General features: G+C 47.7%; 3 protein-coding genes across 4 annotated transcripts; all 3 read right to left on the reverse strand.

Annotated features, from left to right (window-relative positions):
• Positions 1–854: 854 nt before the first annotated feature.
• Positions 855–6,985, reverse strand: Zbed5 (zinc finger BED-type containing 5). 2 transcript variants are annotated; one of them, NM_001105924.1, is made up of 4 exons: positions 6,855–6,985; positions 5,250–5,502; positions 3,860–4,010; positions 931–2,882 (listed from the first exon to the last, which is right to left on the reverse strand). In NM_001105924.1, the coding sequence occupies exons 1-4, from the start codon at positions 6,902–6,904 to the stop codon at positions 1,063–1,065; spliced, it is 2,274 nt and encodes a 757-aa protein (NP_001099394.1). In that variant the 5' UTR covers positions 6,905–6,985; the 3' UTR covers positions 931–1,062. The 2 variants fall into 2 exon arrangements, with proteins under 2 accessions (XP_063127236.1, NP_001099394.1); XM_063271166.1 differs by having other exon boundaries at positions 855–2,882; positions 5,250–6,979.
• A 6,340-nt stretch (positions 6,986–13,325) lies between these two features.
• LOC102555557 (MLV-related proviral Env polyprotein-like) lies at positions 13,326–15,819 on the reverse strand. Its single transcript, XM_039090094.2, has one exon. It carries the CDS (start codon positions 15,817–15,819, stop codon positions 14,071–14,073), a length of 1,749 nt encoding a protein of 582 aa, XP_038946022.1. The 3' UTR covers positions 13,326–14,070.
• On the reverse strand, positions 13,326–18,190 carry LOC134481285 (protein NYNRIN-like). The gene is made up of 2 exons (XM_063271881.1): positions 17,425–18,190; positions 13,326–17,238 (listed from the first exon to the last, which is right to left on the reverse strand). The coding sequence occupies exons 1-2, from the start codon at positions 18,188–18,190 to the stop codon at positions 15,896–15,898; spliced, it is 2,109 nt and encodes a 702-aa protein (XP_063127951.1). The 3' UTR covers positions 13,326–15,895.
• Between the last annotated feature and the right edge of the window lie 3,769 nt (positions 18,191–21,959).

Below are 21,959 nucleotides of genomic sequence, written 5' to 3' on the forward strand. Positions count from 1 at the left end.
AAAAAACAAAAAAATAAATTAACAGTGGGCTTACATTTTCTGATGGGACGTGACTTATACAAGTCCTCCGAATGCAGGGAAGAATCAAGGCTAATGCAATGTGTTAGCTGGTTTTTGGCAATGTAACATCAATGAGAAGTATGAAACAATTGAAAAACTGTCTCCATGAAATTGTCTGTAGGGCATTTTTATAAAATTAAAAACAATATTTATATTTGGGGCTAGAGAGATGGCTCAGCAGTTAAAAGCACTGACTGCTCTTCCAGAGGTCCTGAGTTCAATTTCCAGCAGCCACATGGCAGCTCACTCTTGTCTGAAACTCCATCTCCAAGAGTTCTGACACCTTTACACAGATACAGGTACGGACAAAGAACCAATGAACGGCAAACAAAAATAATTAAAAAGACTTAATTATTTCACGTGTAGGACTGTTTTGCCTGCACATGTACATGTGGAGCACATGCATGCCTGCTGCCTAGAGGTCAGAAGACAACAGATTCCCGGAACTGTACTTATGGATGGTTCTCAACCTTCCTAATGCTGCAACCAGCTTCCTGCCTGCATGTACACCTACAAGCCAGAAGAGGGCACCAGACCTGATTATAGACAGTTGTGAGCCACCATGTGGTTGCTGGGAATTGAACTCAGACAGTGCTCTTAACCTCTGAGCCATCTCTCCAGGCCCCGCTGCAACCCTTCAATACCAGTCCTCATGCTGTGGTGGTGACACCCCCCCCTATAATTTTTCATTGCTACTTAGTAACTATAATTTTGCTATTGTTATGAATAGTATAATATTATATGTACAATGTATTTTCATTATTATAAACTGAACATAACCAAAAGCACAGTGATTAATCACAAAAACAATTATGTACTTTTATATTGTAAAATCTTTTTTTTTTTTTTTTTGAGACAGGGTTTCTCTGTGGAAATATTTATTACTAATGACGAGTATATGAAATTTTGTCTTGAAGCACAGTGTGGCACGGGTAACAGTCTTACTAGAATGAGGTAAACCACATTGCTACATTTCAGAACACTGTTTGTAAAAAGCCAACATCAGTGTGAGGGTTGAGACTGCTTCTTTCTCACCAGATCAGAAATTCTTGGGGTAGTCTTTGCGAGAGCACACCGGAGGTCGTCTTCCACGACAAGCCTACTTCTGTACTTGGACTTGATGACCAACAAGCTGGAGAACCCTGTTTCACAAAGAGATGTTGTTGCGAATGGAAGGAGGAGTCGCAACACCGTCTCAGACAGAATCGGGTATGACTGCAAACACTTGACCCAGAACTGTGTCACTGGCATTGTGGAGAAATTGGCTCTCGCCGCATCACTGTTTGTAAGCTCGATGAACTCGTCCTGTGCTGTCTTGGGGACATCTTCAGCTTTGACTGTGAATGGGTTTCTGGCAAGTGCAAACGGGACGTCAGGTAGATTGGGAAAGTACCAAGAAATTTCACCGGCAAGCATGTCCAAGTGTTCTTTCACGGAAGTCACCACGGTCGTCCTTTTGTGCGGTTCAACGTCATGTTCCTCAAAGAAAGCGGATAAGGTAGGCAACATGTAAATTTTATTTTCGTCCAGTTTCTTCTGCCAGAGCTGAAGTTTCATTTGGAATGATTGGATCTTTTCCGACAAATCGAGGCATGATGAATTCTGTCCTTGCAGTGATAAATTCAACTCGTTCAAGATGGTAAAGATGTCGACCAAGTAAGCTATCTTCTGCAGTTCGCTTTTATCACTGAAAAGCGCCTCAAACTGCCGTATGGCTTTCTGATTAAAAAACATTTTGAGCTCGTCACGAAGCTCAAAAATACGTTTTAGAACTTTTCCTCTTGACAGCCATCTCCCTTCAGTGTGAAGTAGGAGGGCTTTGCTCGGAGCGTCTAAATCACTGCATAGCTGCAGAAACAGTCGACTGTTCAAAGAGCTCGCCTTTATGAAACTGACGGAACTCAGGACACTTTTCATGACGTCCTGTAAGTCCTGTGGCAGTGTCTTCATTGCTAGTGTCTGCAGATGCATCATGCAGTGAGCTCCAATGGCTTTTGGTGACTCATTTAGGACCAAACGCTGGAAACCAGATTGACATCCTAGCGTGGCTGGAGCGCCATCTGTGCAAACACCACAGACGCTTTCCCAGGAGATCTTATGCTGTCTCAGAAATGAGCCGACTGCCTCGAATACATCAAGGGCAGTAGTTGTCCTTTCAAGAGGTTTGCAGAAAAGAAACTCATCTTTAAAGTCCCCATCTTTAATATACCTCACATAAACCAGTAACTGTGAACAGTTTGCAACGTCTGTCGATTCGTCGAGCTGGATACTGAACGCTGGAAGTTGAGCTGATTTAATTTCCTGGATTACCTGATCGAGGATATCAGCAGACATGTCGTGGATTCTTCTTCGGACGGTGTCGTTAGATAAGGAAACCGCACTCAATTTCGTAACAAATTCGTCTCCAATCATAACTCGAACACTGTCTTTGGCCACTGGGAACAGTAAATGCTCAGCGAAAGTGTGAGGTTTCATATCTCTGGCGATTCTGAGGGCCACCAAATAGGAAGCTTCCACGGCTGCCACGTTCTGTTTGTAGGTCTTGCTGCCAGTGTCAAATCTGGCTTTCTTGAGTCCATCAGCTTTGCTTCTGAAATAGTTGGTATCCTTGTTGGCGAAGCTCGAATGCTTGCTTTCAAAATGGCGTTTCAGTTTGTTGGGCTTCATAGATTCCGCCGAGAGAACAACCCCACAGATGACACACTGCGGTCTCTCAGTCCCCGCTGTGATGGCTGAGGTAAAACCATACTGTAAAAAGCCCTCGTTATATTTTCTTCTTTTAACATTCTTCTCTCCATGATCCACTGTCGGGGGATGGTCCACTAATGAAGACAATACACAACAACAGCTTTAATGACAAAAGACAATACATGGCATCGTTCAGTACATTAAAGTTTCCTGTGATTTACCACTCTCTCTGGGTGTATTTATGTGGGTGGGTTTGATTTCTATACCTGTTATTATTACAAGGGGGAAGTATTCACCACCCACAGCTGAATATATTTAAAAAAAAAAAATTCGTGGGGTTGGGGATTTAGCACAGTGGTAGAGCGCTTGCCTAACAAGTGCAATGCCCTGGGTTTGGTCCCCAGCTCCGAAAAAAAAAAAAAAAAAGAAAAGAAAAAAGAAAAAAAAAATTCGCACCAGGTGGTAGCAGCACTTTTAATCCTAGCACTCAAGAAGCAGAGGCAGGTTGATTTCTGGGAGTCTGAGGCCAGCCAGCTCTACAGAGTGAGTTCTAGGACAGCCAGGACTACACAGAAAAACTGGGTATCAAATATCAAACCAAACAGCAACCACAACAGAAAACCCAAACAATCGGCATCCAGGCTAAGTTCCTGTGATACGGGTTATCTTTTTCTGCGGTAGTCGATGGCTTTTGAAGTGTTCTTTTCTTTTCTTTTTTTTTTTTTTTTTTTTTTTTCAGAGCTGGGGACTGAACCCAGGGCCTTGCGCTCGCTAGGCAAGCGCTCTACCGCTGAGCTAAATCCCCAACCCCTACATGAAGTGTTCTTTTACCTCCAATATTCCTGCTTTCAAGACAGTAGCTGCTCTCTACATGTGGGACTGGTCCACTTAGTACATCGTGGCACCAACCCCGTCACAAACACTTAAACCTGTATACGGTGTATGTGACGGGGTTGGTGAGCTGATGGCATCTCGCTACTGAGTACACATGGATGGATTCCTATGAAAAGGTCTTTCAACCCCAAAGAGGTCTCAAGCCACGGGAAATGACCCAACCACTACCCTACAAGGTTCAGGCCCACCGCCCCGAGCAGATGGACAAGTCACCTACCATTTGCAATCCTGCACTGCCGCAGCACCTCATTGAAGCCCTCACAGAGCTTGACATCGCTCTGGTTCTGTGCACACTCCAGAAACTGCTTGATCTCTAGAGAGCAAGGTCCAAAAGACTGCTGGTTCTGCAGCGGGGCTCCCTGAGGCTCCTGCCAAGACACAGCATCTTGTGTTCAGATGAGAGAGCATAAGGCACCACAGGAGGGCAGCGCTCACACACTGGGAGCCGGGGAAACAACTAGAGAAAGGTGAAAACTTAGTGCCACCCAGGACCATGGCAGCGAAAATGATTTAAAGAACGAAGATGTCCTCTCCAACTCAAAAACAAAAGACAAATCACATCATCTGGAGCATAAATGGGAACATGGTCCTATGAAGTCCTTGCTCAGTACACTCAAGGCTCTGGGCTGGGCCTAGCATTATAAACCTCAGACCAAAGCTTTAAAAATCGGCTAGGGACTCCACAGTTAAGACTGTGTTCTCTGCCCTGGGTTTGAGGTTTGATCCCAGCACCCCACCCCACCATACATACAACAAACAAACAAAATTGGGAAAGGGATGGATGAGAATTTCAGAAATACTAGAAATACAAGACAGTGCATGCTCCTTAGAAAATACATCTATCCTAAAGAAAAAAATGGTTTAAAAAAAAGTAGGTAAGGGGTCGTCATAAAGCCATGAAAAGGATCGTGGTTATGTAAGGAAGGCTGACCTGAAAGGCCAGGCCTCATGCTCCGCCTATGACATCTGCACGTGGGAGGCCAACCAAGACTGCTCCAAGTTTGAAGCCAGCTTGGGTCACACAGTGAAGACTTTGTCTCCAAAAGCAACAATAGAAGTCCAAATAAGTGTAGCCAAGATAAGTACAGAAAGAAAGCCAGGGCAGGAGGCTTGCCCTGAACAAGGTTAGCTTGAGTAAGATCCTCTCAAAAACAAATACCATCTAAAGGGAAAATGGCTGCTGTGCAGTGGTAGGCTGGACTCCTGCTGTGACTCAGACCACCCTACGTGGCTTTGCATGTGATGCTCCCATGAGTGAGTACACACTCACTCATGGACAGACGTGCACAAGGGGAGACTGAACAAGCATCACCTGTCTTCCTCTACCGCTCTCTCTTACTTCCTGGAGACAGGGCCTCCCACCGAACCAGAAACTTATTTCATCTCCACAGGACACAGCCAGCCCTGCTGTGGGATCTGCCTGTCTCCGCCCCACAATGTAGGAGTTACAGCTATGTACGGCTATGCCTGACATTTTGTGGGTTCACGGGATTTGAACTCAGGTCCTCATGGTATCAGAGCAAATGCTTATTCCTAGAAGATGCTTGCCAGCGGCCAACCCGTCTTAGGAATGAAGGCACAGGAAGGAGACGCTGCCCAAGTCTCACCTGGTAAGTGATGTCAGGCCTCGCAGGCTCAGCATTAGCCCCTCCGCTGAAGCCCCCAGTGATGGCGTGACCCAGGGTGTGCCCCACCGCAGAACCCACAGCCACACCGGCTGCAGTGGTAGCCATCTGGGCCATCAGGCCTGGCTGCCGAGGGGCAGCAGCAGGTGAGCCGACTGCAGATGGGGCGGCAGCTGTGGCTGGAGGCTGAGCTGCTGGTGCTCTTCTGGGAGCAGCCCTCATCTGAGGGGCCCGGCTGGAAAAGAACAGAACTCATCAGTTCCCAGACAAATGGCTTGGGAGTTCCCTGAAGAGGTCAAACAGGCAAGGCTGGGTGGCACACATCTGGAAGTCCAGCACTGAGAAACAGAGACAGGGAGAAGCATCAGTTCTACACAGTGATTTATTTCCTCTTCTTCATTTCTTATTATTAGTTTATTGAGATTATGAGAATTATGACATCTCTCCCTTCCCTAGCGTCCCTCCAAACACCCACGCATATGCCCCTTGATTGTTGGTTTCAAATTCATGGGCTCTTGTTATTAAGTGCCTACATGTGTATACATACACATTCCTAAATATAATCTCCCTCAATCTGTCTGTGGTTTGCCTAAGTATGTTTTCAAGGGCTCACCGCTTGGTATTAAATATCTAACTGGTGTTCTCTAGCTGGGGGAGACTATTTCTGCCTTCTGGGCAAGTCTTGTTTTCTTTATGCATAGCTGAGGCCTCAGGCTTTTTATCGTTTGCCCTGGTGTATCTATGCTCTGGTGTATCTACGTTCATCCCTGTTCTTCTACACAGTCATTTGAAGGCCAGCCTGAGAATCAATACCTTCATTTCAAAAACACAACAAGAACTCCAGAGTGAGCAAACAGCATTTATTTTATTCCTCTATTAGTATCAAATAAAATGTTATGGTATTAAAAAAGAAATATCAGACAGAGATTGCCATGGATGCCAGTGGTTCTTAACCTTCCTGATGGTATAATAATCCTTTTAATGCAGTTCCTTCCTTATGTTGTAATAACCAACTACAAAATTTTCCTTTCTACTTCAAAACTGTAATTTTGCAACTGTTATAAACTATAAGTGTTAGCTAGCCTGGACCTAAATGGTGGAAGGAGAGAACTCTATATTCTCGACCCTCCACACACAAATAACGGGTAATTTTCTTTCCTTTCTTTTTCTTCTAAAGACATTTAAACCCTGTAACCCCAACCCTGGAGACGCAGAGTCAGGAAAACCAAGGAAGGCTAGCCAGGCTAGTTCAAGGCTAGCCTGAAAGCCTCAAAAGCACAGTAAGAAAAATCAAACAAACAAACAAAAACCTCCAAGAGCTTGACACCTATCATTCATTCTTTCCCCGCCTCTTCATAGACGACGCCTCTAAGGCCCTTCCCCCAACCAGTCTAGGGAAAAGGTCGCGTTTCAGAGTCCTCTCCCGGAGTGCACAGAATATGTCCCCGTTCTCGGGGAGTCCTCAGAAGCGGATCCCTTCCCGACAGACTGCTCGCTCAGTCTCACCGCCGGTCGCCTTCGGAGCCCTCAAACTACGGAACGTTGCCCTGGCCGCCCGCGCTCCGTCCCCAGCCCCGAGGGTCTCACCCGGCCAGAGGGGTCACACGAGAAGTGCGGATTCGGCTTCCACGTGGCATCCTAGGTGTCCCTACGTTCAGCGCCCAGACACAACAAACTCGGAAACGCCCACGGGCGTCCAGCAAGGAGGGAGGAAGGTGGAAGGCGGAGCCTATGCACGTAGCCAATCAGAACTCAGGAGAGGCACAGGCGCTGGATATCATTGGATGAATCAGACATCAATAACGGGCACTGTCCAGCCGCTGCGCCCCACGCTGGGAAGTTGCTTGGCGACCGGGCGCTGTAGCTAAGGGGAAGTTCCTGAGGTTGCTGTTTCAAATCTTATCCTTCGATTCTGGGATCTATGGTTAGCTTTTGTTTCCGATGGACGACTGACTTCCTCCACTACCAGGCTGTCCTTTGATTTTGAGATCCTTCTGCCTCAGCCTCTCAAGTCAACTGAATTGGGGGATTACCAGCATGTGCTGCCACGCCCACTGTGTTAGCACGTGTTAAACCTGAAAATTGCGTGGAGAAAGACTAAATTCACGATTGTCTAATCAAAAGCAAGTCTTATTTTAGAGGTGCATCTGGGACTGGATATCTGGCCTTCTCATCCTAAAGGGATTTTAGAGAACAGTCCCTTACTGGCCTTTTGGAGTCCCTTTTATGAGGGGGAGACAAAAGATTAACAGACAGGGCCAGAGTATTGGCTGTTAGAGATTGTTAGAAAAATACAATGAGGGCTGGACAGATTGCTCAGTGGTTAACAGCACTGACTGCTCTTCCGGAGGTCCTGAGTTCAAATCCCAGCAACCACATGGTGGCTCACAACCATTTGTAATGAGATCTGATACCCTCTTCTAGCCTGTCTGAAGACAGCTACAGTGTACGCATATATAATAAATAAACAAATCTTTTTTTTAAAAAGAAAAATATAATGAAACAGGAAGATAAGGATATACATTATATAAATGACATCACTTTCTGCAGATTACATCAGGTTAAGGTATAGAAACTTAAATAGAAACCTAGTTTCGTAAAGTATAGGAGCTTAATATACTGTGTTTCTTTTTTTTTTTTTTTTTTTTTTGGTTCTTTTTTTCGGAGCTGGGGACCGAACCCAGGGCCTTGCGCTTCCTAGGCAAGCGCTCTACCACTGAGCTAAATTCCCAGCCCCAATATATACTGGGTTTCTTAATTAGCAAGGTATGGGGACATAATACAACGTGGTCCTTAATTTCAAAGATACATGGACTTGACACAATGGACCCCTTGATTTGCAGGGTATGAAGCTCTGTCTTGGCCTCGTAGTCTCATCTTGGCCTGTTTAAATCTTTCAAATAGTTGACAAGAGAGTGTGTATTGCTTGATGTTGTAGTCAGGGGAACAGGATTCTGGTACTGAATATCTGGAAGGTGGTAAGGTTAGTAATACATGGAAAACACAGAGCTCAAATATTATGGTTAATAGGAGAGCCATCAAGGGGCTAGTGAAGGGAAAGAACCATCTTAGCCAAAAGGGCCAATCAATCTGTGCCTTGGAGATTTTATTTCTTTTTTTTTTTTTTTTTTTTTTTTTTTTTTTTTTTTTTGGAGCTGGGGACCGAACCCAGGGCCTTGCGCTTCCTAGGTAAGCGCTCTACCACTGAGCTAAATCCCCAGCCCGAGATTTTATTTCTTAATGTAAGTTGTTGATTTGGTTATCAGTGATGTTAGAGAAATCCGATATGTTAATACATTTCAGGGAATTGTTGACATCCAAGATTATGTTTGAGCAATAGAAAGGCTATGGTATCTCTATTTTGTAGAATTGTTGTTCGTAAGTCTCTAATTGCTAGGTTAATTTTTGTCACTATCTTTGCTATAGTGTTAGTAATTTTAGCTAGTGAGCCAATTATTTTAGAACTCTGCCTTTCCATTTCCATAACCAATGAGGGGCAGGCTGTGACTACTGCTGAGGTGGGGTCTAGCAGATGCAGGAAAGTTCTACAGTTCTCAGCTCCCTGACCTCTTAATTCTATTAAAAGACTTTCTGAATAAAATAGGTGTGATTCTTCCTGTCCCACAAATGATCTTTTTTTTTTTTTTTTGGTTCTTTTTTTTTCGGAGCTGGGGACCGAACCCAGGGCCTTGCGCTTCCTAGGTAAGCACTCTACCACTGAGCTAAATCCCCAACCCCTCAGTCAGTGCTCTTAACCACAGCCTATGTGTGACTTCTGTCCAGTCTAGTCTCCCCACCCGCCAAGAACCCAGGAATCGAAGGCCCCTCTTTGATGATACACAAGGGGATACTTGATGCTAGATGTCAGATTGGTATCAAATCAATTCTCCACAGACAGTGGCAGTGTAGACATGTTAATTTCAATGGAAGTGATAGGGAGTCCTGTTTTCCTGTTTTTAATCTCATCTCAATACATTTGTAACTTCCATTGCTGGATTTTGTCAAAGAATAGTTAGTCATGCTGAGATCTGTATGGTTACCCTGGGACAGGTCAGTCAAATCAGTCCACCCCACTTGCCCTCCTTCCATCTGGGTAAAAACATTTTGTTATTCTTCCGTCAGCAAATACTGGGACCTGGCCTTACAAAGTCATATTAAGGTATTTCCTATGACAGGTGTGCCTTCTAGTCTCCCAGCTAAATCTACAGTCAGGAGCAGATCCTAAGACAAAGGGGGTCATAACTGAACCAGAGGACATTCATAGCAACACTCGACAGCAGCTACAAAGAAATAGGAACGGTGGAAGTGTGAGCCGAATAAACCCTTTCCTCTCCAAAAAAAAAAAAAAAAAAAAAAAAGAAATAGGAACGGGGCTGGGGATTTAGCTCAGTGGTAGAGCGCTTGCCTAGGAAGCGCAAGGCCCTGGGTTCGGTCCCCAGCTCCGAAAAAAAAGAACCAAAAAAAAAAAAAAAAAAAAGAAGAAGTAGGAACAATCTTAAGTCTCAGAAATCTTAGCTTTTAAGGGGCCACATTCAGTCACTGACCACCTCTTTTATTTTCCCACCTTTCTTCTTCTTCTTCTTCTTCTTCTTCTTCTTCTTCTTCTTCTTCTTCTTCTTCTTCTTCTTCTTCTTCTTCTTCTTCTTCTCCTCCTCCTCCTCCTCCTCCTCCCCCTCCTCCTCCTCCTCCTCCCCCTCCTCCTCTTCCTCCTCCTTCTTCCTCCTCTCTCTCTCTCTCTCTCTCTCTCTCTCTCTCTCTCTCTCTCTCGTTTTTGTTGTTTATTTTTGGAGGTAGGTTTTCTCTGTGTAGCCCTGGCAGTCCTGGAACTTGCTCTGTAGACCAGGCTAGCCTCAAACTCAGAAATCTGCCTGCCTCAGCCTCCTGAGTGCTGGGATCCAAGGTGTGCACCACCACCACTAGGCTTTCCTTTTCTTTCACTTAGGGAAGTCAGAGGACAACTATGCAAAGGGATTCTCTCCTACCATGCCTGTGAGAAGTTCAAACTCTGGCCCTAGGCCTTAGCAGTAAGCCTCATCTCACTGACAACCCTTACAACATTGTTAGCCACTCACTTAGAAAACCTCAACAGACTATCACATACTGTTGAGCAAATCACAGCCCAACCATCTTCCCTTGTGTAGGAGGAGCTTCTCCAGTGTCATGGCAGCTGAAGTCCAGCTTGTTGGACTTAACCTGTTGAAGTGGAAATTTCTGGTTCCTTGGGAGATTCAGTTGTGTCATGTGATGTTTTGCCGGAGACCATCGTATGAGAAGATATCTTTGCTGAAGCAGACACATGGGAGGGTGTTTTGCTGAGAACTGAGGACATGTGGTGTTTTTCTGGAAGCAGCCTAGGAAAAGAGCATCTGCTGTTTTGCTGGAGCAAATGCACGAGAGCACATGTGATGTTTGGAAAGGGTCTAAAAATAATCCAACAGACAGTGGACAATGGTGTCTGGTCTTGGTTGACCTTGCTACTCTTTGCTGATCATTGTTTGTCGGGACTTCATGGACAGAAACGCACCAAAGAACTTCTGGTGATGCTCCAGCAACTTCTTGAAGCTTCTGCAGACTCGGGCTGATGGGCAGAGCCTCTCAGCGTTTTCTGGATCAAACAGGAATTCATGATTCATGAGTGGTGTTTGCAGGTGGACCAAGCTACGGCTGCTGGCTTGTGGGACGTGAACTGCTGAGTCACCCTAAAGGACTAAGTCTAAACAGGTTCACATTCTCTTTTGACCTGTCAACCTTTCCTTCCCACTAACTCTGGTGGGTGATGGGCTAGAAGGGAGGTTAAAGCACGTTAAGTACACTTATTAAAGTAAGATTTTGAAAAATAGAAGTCTACAACTGGTGACCCATGGGCATGGGTACAGTAATGTATCTTCATCAGTCACTTCTCTATTTTATATTTTTAGGATTAAAAATAAATTATGAAGCTGGGTGTGGCGATTCACACCTTTCTTCCCAGGACTCAGGAGGCAGAGGCAGGCAGAGAAGTCCTGTTTCGGAAAAAATACATTGTATGTGTGTGTGTGTGTGTGTGTGTGTGTGTGTGTGTGTGTGTGTGTGTTGTGGGTGCTGGGAATGAAACTCTGGTCTCCTTGGGTCCTCTGTAAGCACAGTGCATGCTATTTATTTTTCAAGGTTTATTTATTTTTATGTGCATTGGTGTTTTGCCTATAATTATGTCAGTGTGAGGGTGCCAGATTCCCTGGAACTGGCATTGCAAACAGTTGTGAGCTGCCATGTGGGTGCTGGGATTTGAACCCGGGTTCTCTGGAAGAGCAGCTAGTGCTCTCAACTGCAGAGCCATCTCTCCAGCCATCCACACTATTCTTTGAGACAAGACACCTCAATGGGAGATGAAGCTCTGTATTTCATAGACTGGCTAGCCAACCACCCCCAGGATCTGTCTCTTTCTGCCCCACAGCACTGGGGTTACAGATGCATGCCACTATACCTAGATTTTATAAGGTCCTAAGGATATGAACTTGATTCCTTATGCTTACACAGTGAGCCATCTCCCCAGCCTCTGAACCCCAGTTGTTTTTTTGGTTTTTTTTTTTTTTTTGGTTTTTTTTTTGTTTTGTTTTGTTTTTTTCGGAGCTGGGGACCGAACCCAGGGCCTTGCGCCTGCTAGGCAAGCGCTCTACCACTGAGCTAAATCCCCAACCCCTGAACCCCAGTTTTGATGAGAAGAAAAATAGAGTTGAACCAATCACATCAGCAAATACAGGTGGTTGTGCTTCGGTAAAGTCAGGAAGGGCAATGGAGGAGAGTGGGTTCCAGTGACTCCATCCCTGGCATGGATGGAGGACCTGAATGGGCAGAAACAAGTTCTCTTTTCAAAGCACCATGGAAGGAAACCTGAGGTCACTGTCCTCCCCCATGAAGCAGCTGAGTGGAGTGACACTGGCTTTCCTCTAGACAGACTGGAGCACCTTCCTTGGGACAGGCTGATAAACCTTTGACTTTCTTTGTCTTTGTCAGGGAAAGTTCCTCAAGGGTGTCAGAGCTGAAGATGGTTTTCATGAACTGTCACCAGTGATCACTCCCCCAACCCCCAAAAACCTACTGCAGTAAGACTTCCTTTCACACACACAGTGCCTGACAAAACGACAGCGGAAAACTGTTTTCCCTGTCCTCCCCAGGGCATTTGGTGGATATGAGAGAGTTCCCTACTTCTCCATCTGATGGCCTACTGCTACTGTGTAGGACTGTATGGCCTCATGAGAAATGTGTGGGAATGGTCTTCATCCATATATCAGAACATAAGTGCTCTCCAGGAAGCATCATGGATTGACACAGCAGATGGCTCTGCCAATCACTGGGCTCAGGTCACCAACAGCCTCTGTGGTGACAGCTTATGGGACCACAAGCCCGTGGCCACAGTTAAGGAGACATCTAGATTTAGTGATTCTCAACTTTCCTAATGCTGCAACCTTTTAATACAGTTCTGGATACTGGAATGTGGGCATCTCTGCATTTGGGCAGTCTATGAGGAAAAGAGCAGTGTCTCTGTTCCTAAATCAGAGTCAGAAGCACACAGATTGAGAACCAGAGCTTTAGGGGTATGTTCTTTAATATGCAGATGGACTTACTGGCTGGTATTAAGTCTGGGTGGTCTTCTTTTATTATGGAAATCGCACCTAATTGAAGGCTTGTCTTGGTGAGTAAACAATAGTAGTAAATTTCTCAGCAACTGAATCTTGAATTACGAACAGAACTGTCTTTTTTATAGTTTCTAACAAGCCGGGTTAGTACTATCTTCTAGACATATTGGAAGCAGGGCTCCTTTAGCTAAATTCTACTTGTGTAATTTAACATTTCCAAGAACGTTTATTAGTGAAGCCTTCATAACAGAAAATTTACGAGTTTTTCCTTCATGACTAATAAGTAGTAGGAGGCCGAGACTTGAGAACAGCGAGATCCAAGCTAACATCCAAGCCAACATCCGTTACCTAAGTCATTGTACCAATGAAAAGCTCTCAGGGAGAACTTTCCCTCGGGATGGAGACCCTCCAACTTCAATGACCAGGCCGAGACACCACAGGATGCAATCAGCAAGAGGATTTGATTTATTGTCGGGATACACAGGTACCTGTGGGCGCTTCAGTCGCTCGGGGGACTGGCGCGCCCACGGAACCAAGGATGGGCTTTTTTATAGGATTTTGGGGAGCAGAAGCAAGCATACAGAAGCAGATGCATGGTTACAGGGATATCATTGGTGGATTCTAATGTTTCCTAGCTACCTTCCTGAAACATAACGGCTGACTCGGCCCCCAAAGGGTTCAGCCCGGGGGCAAGTTTCCTAGCTACCTTCCTGAAACATAACGGCTGACTCGGCCCCCCAAGAGTTTAGCCCGGGGGCAAGTTTCCTAGCTACCTTCTTGAAACATAACAACTGACTCGGCCCCCCAAGAGTTTAGCCTGGGGGCAAGTTTCCAAGCTACCTTCTTGAAACATAACAACTGACTCGGCCCCCCAAGAGTTTAGCCTGGGGGCAAGTTTCCAAGCTACCTTCTTGAAACATAACAACTGACTCGGCCCCCCACCAGGGTGTGGGACCTCTCCCGGGGCTTTTTCTTATTGTCAGGTGCTCAACCCCAGTCATCCTGTTGCCAGGCCTTCAACCAAACATCTCCTGCTTGGCAGCCGCTGTATACTCAGTGTTCTAACCTTTCCCTGAACCAGTCATCTTAAGTACAGCCTTGCAAAATGGCGTTACTGCTGCTAAGCTGGGGTCTTTCATTCCCCCATTTTTTTGCTAACTTTGAGTGAAATCTTTCACTCAACTTGGTCAAGAAATTTCTGTCTCTTGTTGTCTCAGCCTATGGTACTGCTGCGTCAGTACGAGGGTCTGAATGACTGAAAGTCTATCCCTCATGAACTGTACCAGCCTATTAAGGATGCAGGGTCCAAAAAGAAGAATTAGGAGAAGAATAAGTAGGGGTCCCATCAGGGTAGACAGGAGGGTAGCAAACCAAGGGGATCGGTTAAACCACCCCTCGAACCATCCCTGTTGGGAATCAAACAGTTTTTGTCTTTGGGCCAGGCGTTCTCGAAGCTTAGCCATATTATCTCTTACTATTCCAGTATGGTCTGCATAGAAACAGCACTCTTCTTTTAGAGCAGCACATAATCCACCCTCGCGGAGGAACAACATATCTAGCCCTCGTCTATTTTGGAGGACCACTTCAGACAACGATGTTAAGGACTTTTCTAATGCACTCACAGACTCTTCTATAGCTTTAAGATCTGCATTCATGGCTGCTTGTAACTGACGGAAATGGCCAGTTTCAATGAGTGCAGTGGTCCCGGTCCCTATACCCGCGGCCACTCCCCCCAAGGTGATTCCTCCTAGGAGTAAAGCTAAAGTCAGGGTGGCAGGCTCTCGTCGAAAACGAGTCTGTTTCTCAAAAAACGAGTATATATACTCGGATTCATGGTAGGTGACTTTGGGCCAAATTTCTACTAATACACAATAGTCAGAGGATTGGTTGAGGACTGTGGCTGAGATACAGGGTGTTAGTCCGGTATTGCAGGCCCAGTATGTGCCTTTTGGGGCTGCCAGGAAGTAGTTCCCGATGGGAATCTTCTGAGTGGTGTTGCAGAGGGTCTGGTGTGTGGGGGGTACATTCCCCAAGCAGAGCCCTCGTCCCGAGACCTCGGGCAGAGTTAGTCTGTGGCTGGGGGTATTGGCACAACTGTCTGGGGCAGCAGTCAGGTTGGTGTAATTTCCAATGACTGCTACCCCTTCATAATAGGGCGGACCGGAAACGAGACACAACCAGCACTCCTGAGTCCTAAAAGGGTCTGAATAGTTGAGAGCCAGATATGCACCAGCCACCAAATTGAATAATCGATCCCCGGTGCCTGGCGATGGGGAGATCAAAATGGTGGAGCCCCCCGTTGTGGAGAAGGGGCTTGTGGGAGTACTACCAGGGGCCTGGGTGACCTTAGGCAATGACGGGGGTTGGGCTTGTGCCGGGAGCGAGGGAGGCTTCTGATCTGGTAGAACTGGGTTGGGTCCAATGGGTCGAGTGGCCAGGGGAGAGACTTGTCTATTTAGAGAGAACAGACCCACCGGATCGGTCCCTGTGACGTATAAGCGCAGGCCCCAAGATTTGGGCCCGTCCCAGGTCGCTCTTCTACCTGAGTCGGTGAAGTGGAGGACGAGGGGATTGCATTTCGCGTCCCGTTTACACAAGGTGTAAGGAGGCCGACCGTCTCGTTTCAGAGTTATCAGGTCCCAAGATGAGGATGGCTTCCAATACGCATCCCCAGTAGTCTCACATCCCCACTGGGCACAGTACCCACTCCCCGGCCCTCCGCACTGCCGGCTCACTCTGTGTCCAGGGCAAACGTAGATCTCTTTGCTGTGGGAAGCCGGACCGCAACCATAGTAGGTGGTTGAGGGATGCCAATTATGGGTAGTGCCAGGCTCCCACTTGTAGTCTATCACATCACAAAGGTCAAAGTATAAGGGAGGGAAGGCATCGGCCAGTGTCCCCCTTACGGAGGTAGCATTAGCCAGCCTTCCTGTCATGAGATTAGTGACTATCCAGGTAATGTTATAAATTGGTGGGGGCTTATTCCCCCACTGACTCTAGGCCACAAAAGGACTAGGAGGAGCCACGTAGGAGTTTTAACTTTAAGGGATTTGGAGTGCGCTGAACTCTCCATGTCTGGGGTGTAGTGTTGTGATTAGTCAATTCCTCAGACCGGACTGCCTTGACGTGTGATGCGTGGATCCAAGCCGCGACTCCGTCTACCTTTAGGGCGGTCGGGGTAGTCAGGAGGACGGTGTAGGGTCCTTTCCACCGTGGCTCGAGATTCTTGGTCTGGTGTCTGCGCACCCACACGGTGTCTCCAATCTGGAACGGGTGTGGCACCACCGGATGCTCAAGCTCGTCCTGGTAAGCAGCGGCCAAAGGTCTCCAGACGTCTTTCTGCACAATCTGTAGGGCCTGTAAATGGGCCCTCAGAGAAGGGCTGTCAGTGAAATCAGCAATGTTTGAATCAAAGAAATGGACAAATGGGGGTGGTGCTCCATACATTATTTCAAAAGGAGTTAGACCATGGGGGCCCGGGGTATTCCGGGCCCGATAGAGAACTAGGGGAAGGAGGGTCACCCAATCCTTTGAGCCAGTTGCAAGCGTAAGTTTGGATAAAGTCTCCTTAATTGTTCTATTCATGCGTTCTACCTGACCTGAACTCTGGGGTCTATAGGCACAATGTAATTTCCAATCAATCCCCAGCAATTTGGCCACCAACTGACTTACGTGGGAGACGAAAGCGGGCCCGTTGTCCGACCCCAACGCTTGAGGCATGCCATACCTGGGAAAGATTTCCTCGAGGAGCTTCTTGGTGACCATTTTTGCAGTCTCGTGCTTTGTGGGGAAGGCTTCGACCCATCCTGAGAAGGTGTCTACAAACACTAGGAGATACTTGTATCCATACATACCTGGTTTAATTTCAGTAAAATCAATTTCCCAATGGATGCCGGGACGGTGTCCCCTAGGACGAACTCCTTGTCCAATCATGGTCCTTCCCGGGTTAACCTGAGCGCACGCTTTGCAACTCTCAGTCACCTTTTGTATCGCTTTGTCCCGATTCAAAAACCACAGATTTATCTCTTCCCGATCTAGTAAGGTTTTCATCTTCTTAAACCCCAAATGCGTTAATTTGTGTAAAAAAGAGATCAATTCAAAAGTCATTTTTATTGGCATAACTGTCTTTCCTTTGTAGACCCACTGTTTTAGTTGAGGGTGGTAGATGGCCCCCATTTTTTCTAGGAGCTCTATGTCCTCATGGGCATAAACCCAACTGGTTTGTCCCACTGGTGGGGGCGTGGGTTGGTCTGGGCTATTTAAGGGTAAGATTTGTTTGCTCATGGCCACTTCTCGCGCCGTGGCATCGGCCAGCCGGTTTCCTCGTGCCTCTGGGTTGTGCCCCTTCTGGTGTCCTGGACAATACATAATACTCAGTCTTTTGGGCAAGAATAGGGCTTCTAAGAGGGCCAGAATTTCAGCCTTATTTTTAATATCTTTACCCTCAGATGTGAGCAGCCCCCGCCTCCGGTAGATCTCCCCGTGGATGTGTGCCGTGGCAAAGGCATAGCGGCTGTCTGTATATACATTTAGCCTCTTACCTTTTGCCATCTTGAGCGCCTGAGTCAAGGCGATGAGTTCAGCCCGTTGTGCGGAGGTACCAGCAGGCAGGGCTTTTGCCCAAATTACTTTGTCCTCCGTAGTGACCGCAGCTCCAGCCTTTCGCTCTCCCTCTGCCAAGAAGCTGCTGCCATCCGTGTACCATGTGTGGTCAGCATTCTGAAGAGGCTGGTCCGATAGGTCCGGCCTGGTTCCATGTACTTCTGCGAGGATTTGTAGGCAGTCATGTTGTTCTGCCTCCTCTGGTAGAGGAAGCAAGGTGGCAGGATTGAGGGCGACTACGGGCCCAAACTGAACCCGTTCTGCATCCAGTAACAAGGCTTGGTAGTGGGTCATGCGGGAATTAGAGAGCCAGCGGTCTGGGGGCTGCTTTACCAAGGCCTCCACTGCGTGGGGTGCTAGGATGGTGAGTGGCTGTCCCAAAGTCAATTTTCCAGCATCCTTGATCAGGACAGCAATAGCAGCCACCATCCTTAGGCACGGTGGCCAGCCGGAGGCCACAGGGTCCAATTTCTTAGACAGGTAGGCTACAGGGCGTTTCCAGGGTCCCAACCTTTGTGTTAGGACCCCTTTAGCATACCCCTGTTTCTCATCGATGAACAGTTCAAAAGGTTTGGTAATATCAGGGAGACCCAAGGCAGGGGAGGACAATAAGGCCTGTTTGATGTTTTCAAATGCTTTTTGCTGCTCTGGTCCCCACTGGAAGAGCACCCCCGATTTAGTGAGGGGGTACAAAGGGGCTGCCATTTCAGCAAACCCAGGAATCCAGAGGCGGCAGAATCCCGCTGTCCCCAAGAACTCTCGTAGCTGTCGGCCATTCTTGGGGGCAGGGATGCCGGCCACAGTCTGTCTCCTGGCCGGGGTCAGCCATCGCTGTCCATCCCGTAGCTGGTAGCCTAAATAAGTAACCTGGGTCTGGCAAATTTGAGCCTTTTTGGCAGAGGCTCGGTAGCCCAATTGTCCCAAAGTCTGTAAGAGGGATTCAGTTCCCTGTTGGCATGCAGTTTCAGAAGTGGCCGCTAGGAGGAGGTCATCTACATATTGCAGGAGTATGAGGGTGGGATGCTGAACCCTAAAGTCAGCTAAGTCCCGATGTAAGGCCTCATCAAAGAGCGTTGGGCTGTTGGAGTGCCAACCCCAACCCACCAGTCTCTGTCCAAGCCAGTGGAAAATTTGTGACCCAAGTGTCTATTTCTAGGGATTGTGGCTTGTCCTGTCCCAGTTCATATAGTCTATATTCATAGAACTTGAAGGGGAGTTCCGTGGGGGCCAGTTATTTGGGCCCCTCCTTCCTCAAAATGAATTTAGTTTGGTGAGCAGGTCACGGCCCAGCAGAGGGTACGGGCAGTCCGGAACATGTAAGAAGGAATGGGTCACCTTACCAGTAGCCAGCTGAACCCGGCGGTCCGTAGTCCATCGGTATTGTTTCTCACCAGTAGCTCTTTGTACCCAGGCCGTCCGGTCGCTGAGTTGTCCTGAAGCTTGAGTGAGGACTGAATGCTGGGCTCCTGTGTCTACCAGGAAAGTAACCGGCTGCCCCCCAACTTTAAGCGTTACCCTGGGCTTGGGGGGGGGGCTCCTGGCCATGACCTCTCTAATCTTTATCTAGAGCCAAGAGGGAGGTTCGTGGTCGAGGCTTTCGGGGTCCGCCAGGCTTCTTGGGGCACTCTCTGGCCCGGTGCCCTTTCTCTTTGTAATAGGCACATTGATCTTTATCTAGCTTCAGCCCCTTTCGAGCTCCCCCCTATCTCCCTTCCTTTCTTGGCCCTGTACTACGGCGGCCAAGATTCAACTCAATTCTTTCTCTTATTAAAAATCTTTTTAGCTTCTTTAAGTAAATCCTGTAATGTATAGCCCTGTAAATTTTCTAACCTCTGTAACTTAGTCCTGATATCTGGAGCAGCCTGCCAGATGAAGGACATAGAGACACTCGTCATTTGTCCTGGGTCATCTGGGTCATAGGGAGTGTACATACGGTAGGCCTCCTTAAGTCTCTCTAGAAAGGCGGAGGGAGTTTCCCCTGCTTCCTGTAATACCTGTTTTACCTGAGCCAAATTAGTAGGGCGTCGTATAGCCCCTCGGAGACCCGCTAGAAGCAACTGGCGATAAAGGCGTAGGTGTCCCTTACCTTCAGCTGTATTAAAATCCCAGTTTGGTCTCTTAAGTGGGAATGTAGCATCAATTTTTTTAGGCAGCTGGGTGGGACGCCCATCATCTCCCAGAACATGCTTTCTGGCCTCTAGGAACACTCTTTGTTTTTCTTCTGAGGTTAAGAGAGCCTGTAAGAGCTGTTGGCAGTCATCCCAAGTAGGCTGGTGGGTAAGTAAAACAGATTCTATTAGGTCGGTGAGTGCCACCGGATCTTTGGAGAAAGAAGGGTTGTGTTGTTTCCAATTGTAAATGTCAGCTGCTGAAAACGGCCAGTATTGGGTCTGGCCACCGGTTCCCTGTCTAAGTGGGAAAGCCTGGGAGGTTGAATCTGGCATCACCTCGCGCTTATTGTGTAATCTCCCTGCGACAGGGGAGAAACCCTTATCAGACTGTGGCCCGGCAACTGATCTGGCCGGCGGCTCTGCCTCCTCGGTTTCAGCCGGGCCTGTCAGAGAGAAGATCTATGAGAGGGGAGTTTGGGTCTGCCGGGAGGACAGGTTTCTTAGAAGGCTCTGATTTCACAAAGGTAGAGAGAGGAAGACGTGGCCGGCAGACCGGGCGGGGCCGAGGGGACAGGCTGGGGGTTGAGGGGAGGCCAATTCGGGTCCACGAAGGGTTCCGCCCGGGGGGGGGTGGTTTAAGGCGAGACTCTCTCAAGTGATAATATAAGAAACCTGGTCAGGATGTCCGTGGACGACCCGATCTTTAACCTGTAAAATAATGATCTTATTAAATGTGCCATTCACTGGCCATCCTGCTCTGAAAGTGGGCCACTCGGATGTGTAGAGAGTCTGCCCTTTTCCTTTTTTTTTTTTTTAACCTCGACGGACTGGTTGTGTGCCCGGTCGTGGACGTCTTTCCAATGATCAAGAGTGAGACTTAGGGGCATTGTTAGGGACTGTCCCATGTTAGTTCTAAGGAAGATTAGAACACAGAGAAAACAAACAACACCAACAGTCAAACAAACAACAGACAGGCGTGCTGCACGGCTTTGGTACCAAACTGAAAGCAAAAAGTCAGATGGAGGTGGCAAAGGTTCGGGGCCCTCTGAAAGCCAAAAATACAGACAGAGGTGCCGTTAGTCCGGATCTTTCTCCTCTCCCAGATTGGGCCTCGAAAAGTCGGGCCCCAACACCCTTGGAACGTCTTCCAGGGCTGCGGGGCGAGAAGTCCGAGCTCGTCAGCTCCTTCTTCGTCCCGCCCAAATTCCAAACAACCTGGCTGAGCGCTCACAGAACAGACCTGGCTGAGCGCTCACAGAACAGACAGAATAAGGTAGAACGAGACAAAATTAGACAGACAGACAGACGTCGGCCAGCTTACCTCCCAGTGGGTGGTCGGTGGTCCCTGGGTGGAGGATCTCCTTTCCCGGCCAACGCACCAAATGAAAAGCTCTCAGGGAGAACTTTCCCTCGGGATGGAGACCCTCCAACTTCAATGACCAGGCCGAGACACCACAGGATGCAATCAGCAAGAGGATTTGATTTATTGTCGGGATACACAGGTACCTGTGGGCGCTTCAGTCGCTCGGGGGACTGGCGCGCCCACGGAACCAAGGATGGGCTTTTTTATAGGATTTTGGGGAGCAGAAGCAAGCATACAGAAGCAGATGCATGGTTACAGGGATATCATTGGTGGATTCTAATGTTTCCTAGCTACCTTCCTGAAACATAACGGCTGACTCGGCCCCCAAAGGGTTCAGCCCGGGGGCAAGTTTCCTAGCTACCTTCCTGAAACATAACGGCTGACTCGGCCCCCCAAGAGTTTAGCCCGGGGGCAAGTTTCCTAGCTACCTTCTTGAAACATAACAACTGACTCGGCCCCCCAAGAGTTTAGCCTGGGGGCAAGTTTCCAAGCTACCTTCTTGAAACATAACAACTGACTCGGCCCCCCAAGAGTTTAGCCTGGGGGCAAGTTTCCAAGCTACCTTCTTGAAACATAACAACTGACTCGGCCCCCCACCAGGGTGTGGGACCTCTCCCGGGGCTTTTTCTTATTGTCAGGTGCTCAACCCCAGTCATCCTGTTGCCAGGCCTTCAACCAAACATCTCCTGCTTGGCAGCCGCTGTATACTCAGTGTTCTAACCTTTCCCTGAACCAGTCATCTTAAGTACAGCCTTGCAAAATGGCGTTACTGCTGCTAAGCTGGGGTCTTTCACCAAAACAAGACAGAGAAGGTTAAACAGCCCAAGAACAGACGCCAGTAAACCCCTAATCCAGTTTACTTGAGAGGCCGAGGCAGAAGAAATTTAAAATCAAGGTCAGCCAGGTTGTGGAGGAAGCCCGTCGGCCATCGGAAACAAAAACTTAACCTCCAACAGTGAATCGGAGGGCATGATTTGAGAGTGCAACTCCAGGAACTTCC

Source organism: Rattus norvegicus, chromosome 12 (assembly GCF_036323735.1).
Source record: "Rattus norvegicus strain BN/NHsdMcwi chromosome 12, GRCr8, whole genome shotgun sequence".
Classification (NCBI taxonomy): Eukaryota; Metazoa; Chordata; class Mammalia; order Rodentia; family Muridae; genus Rattus; species Rattus norvegicus.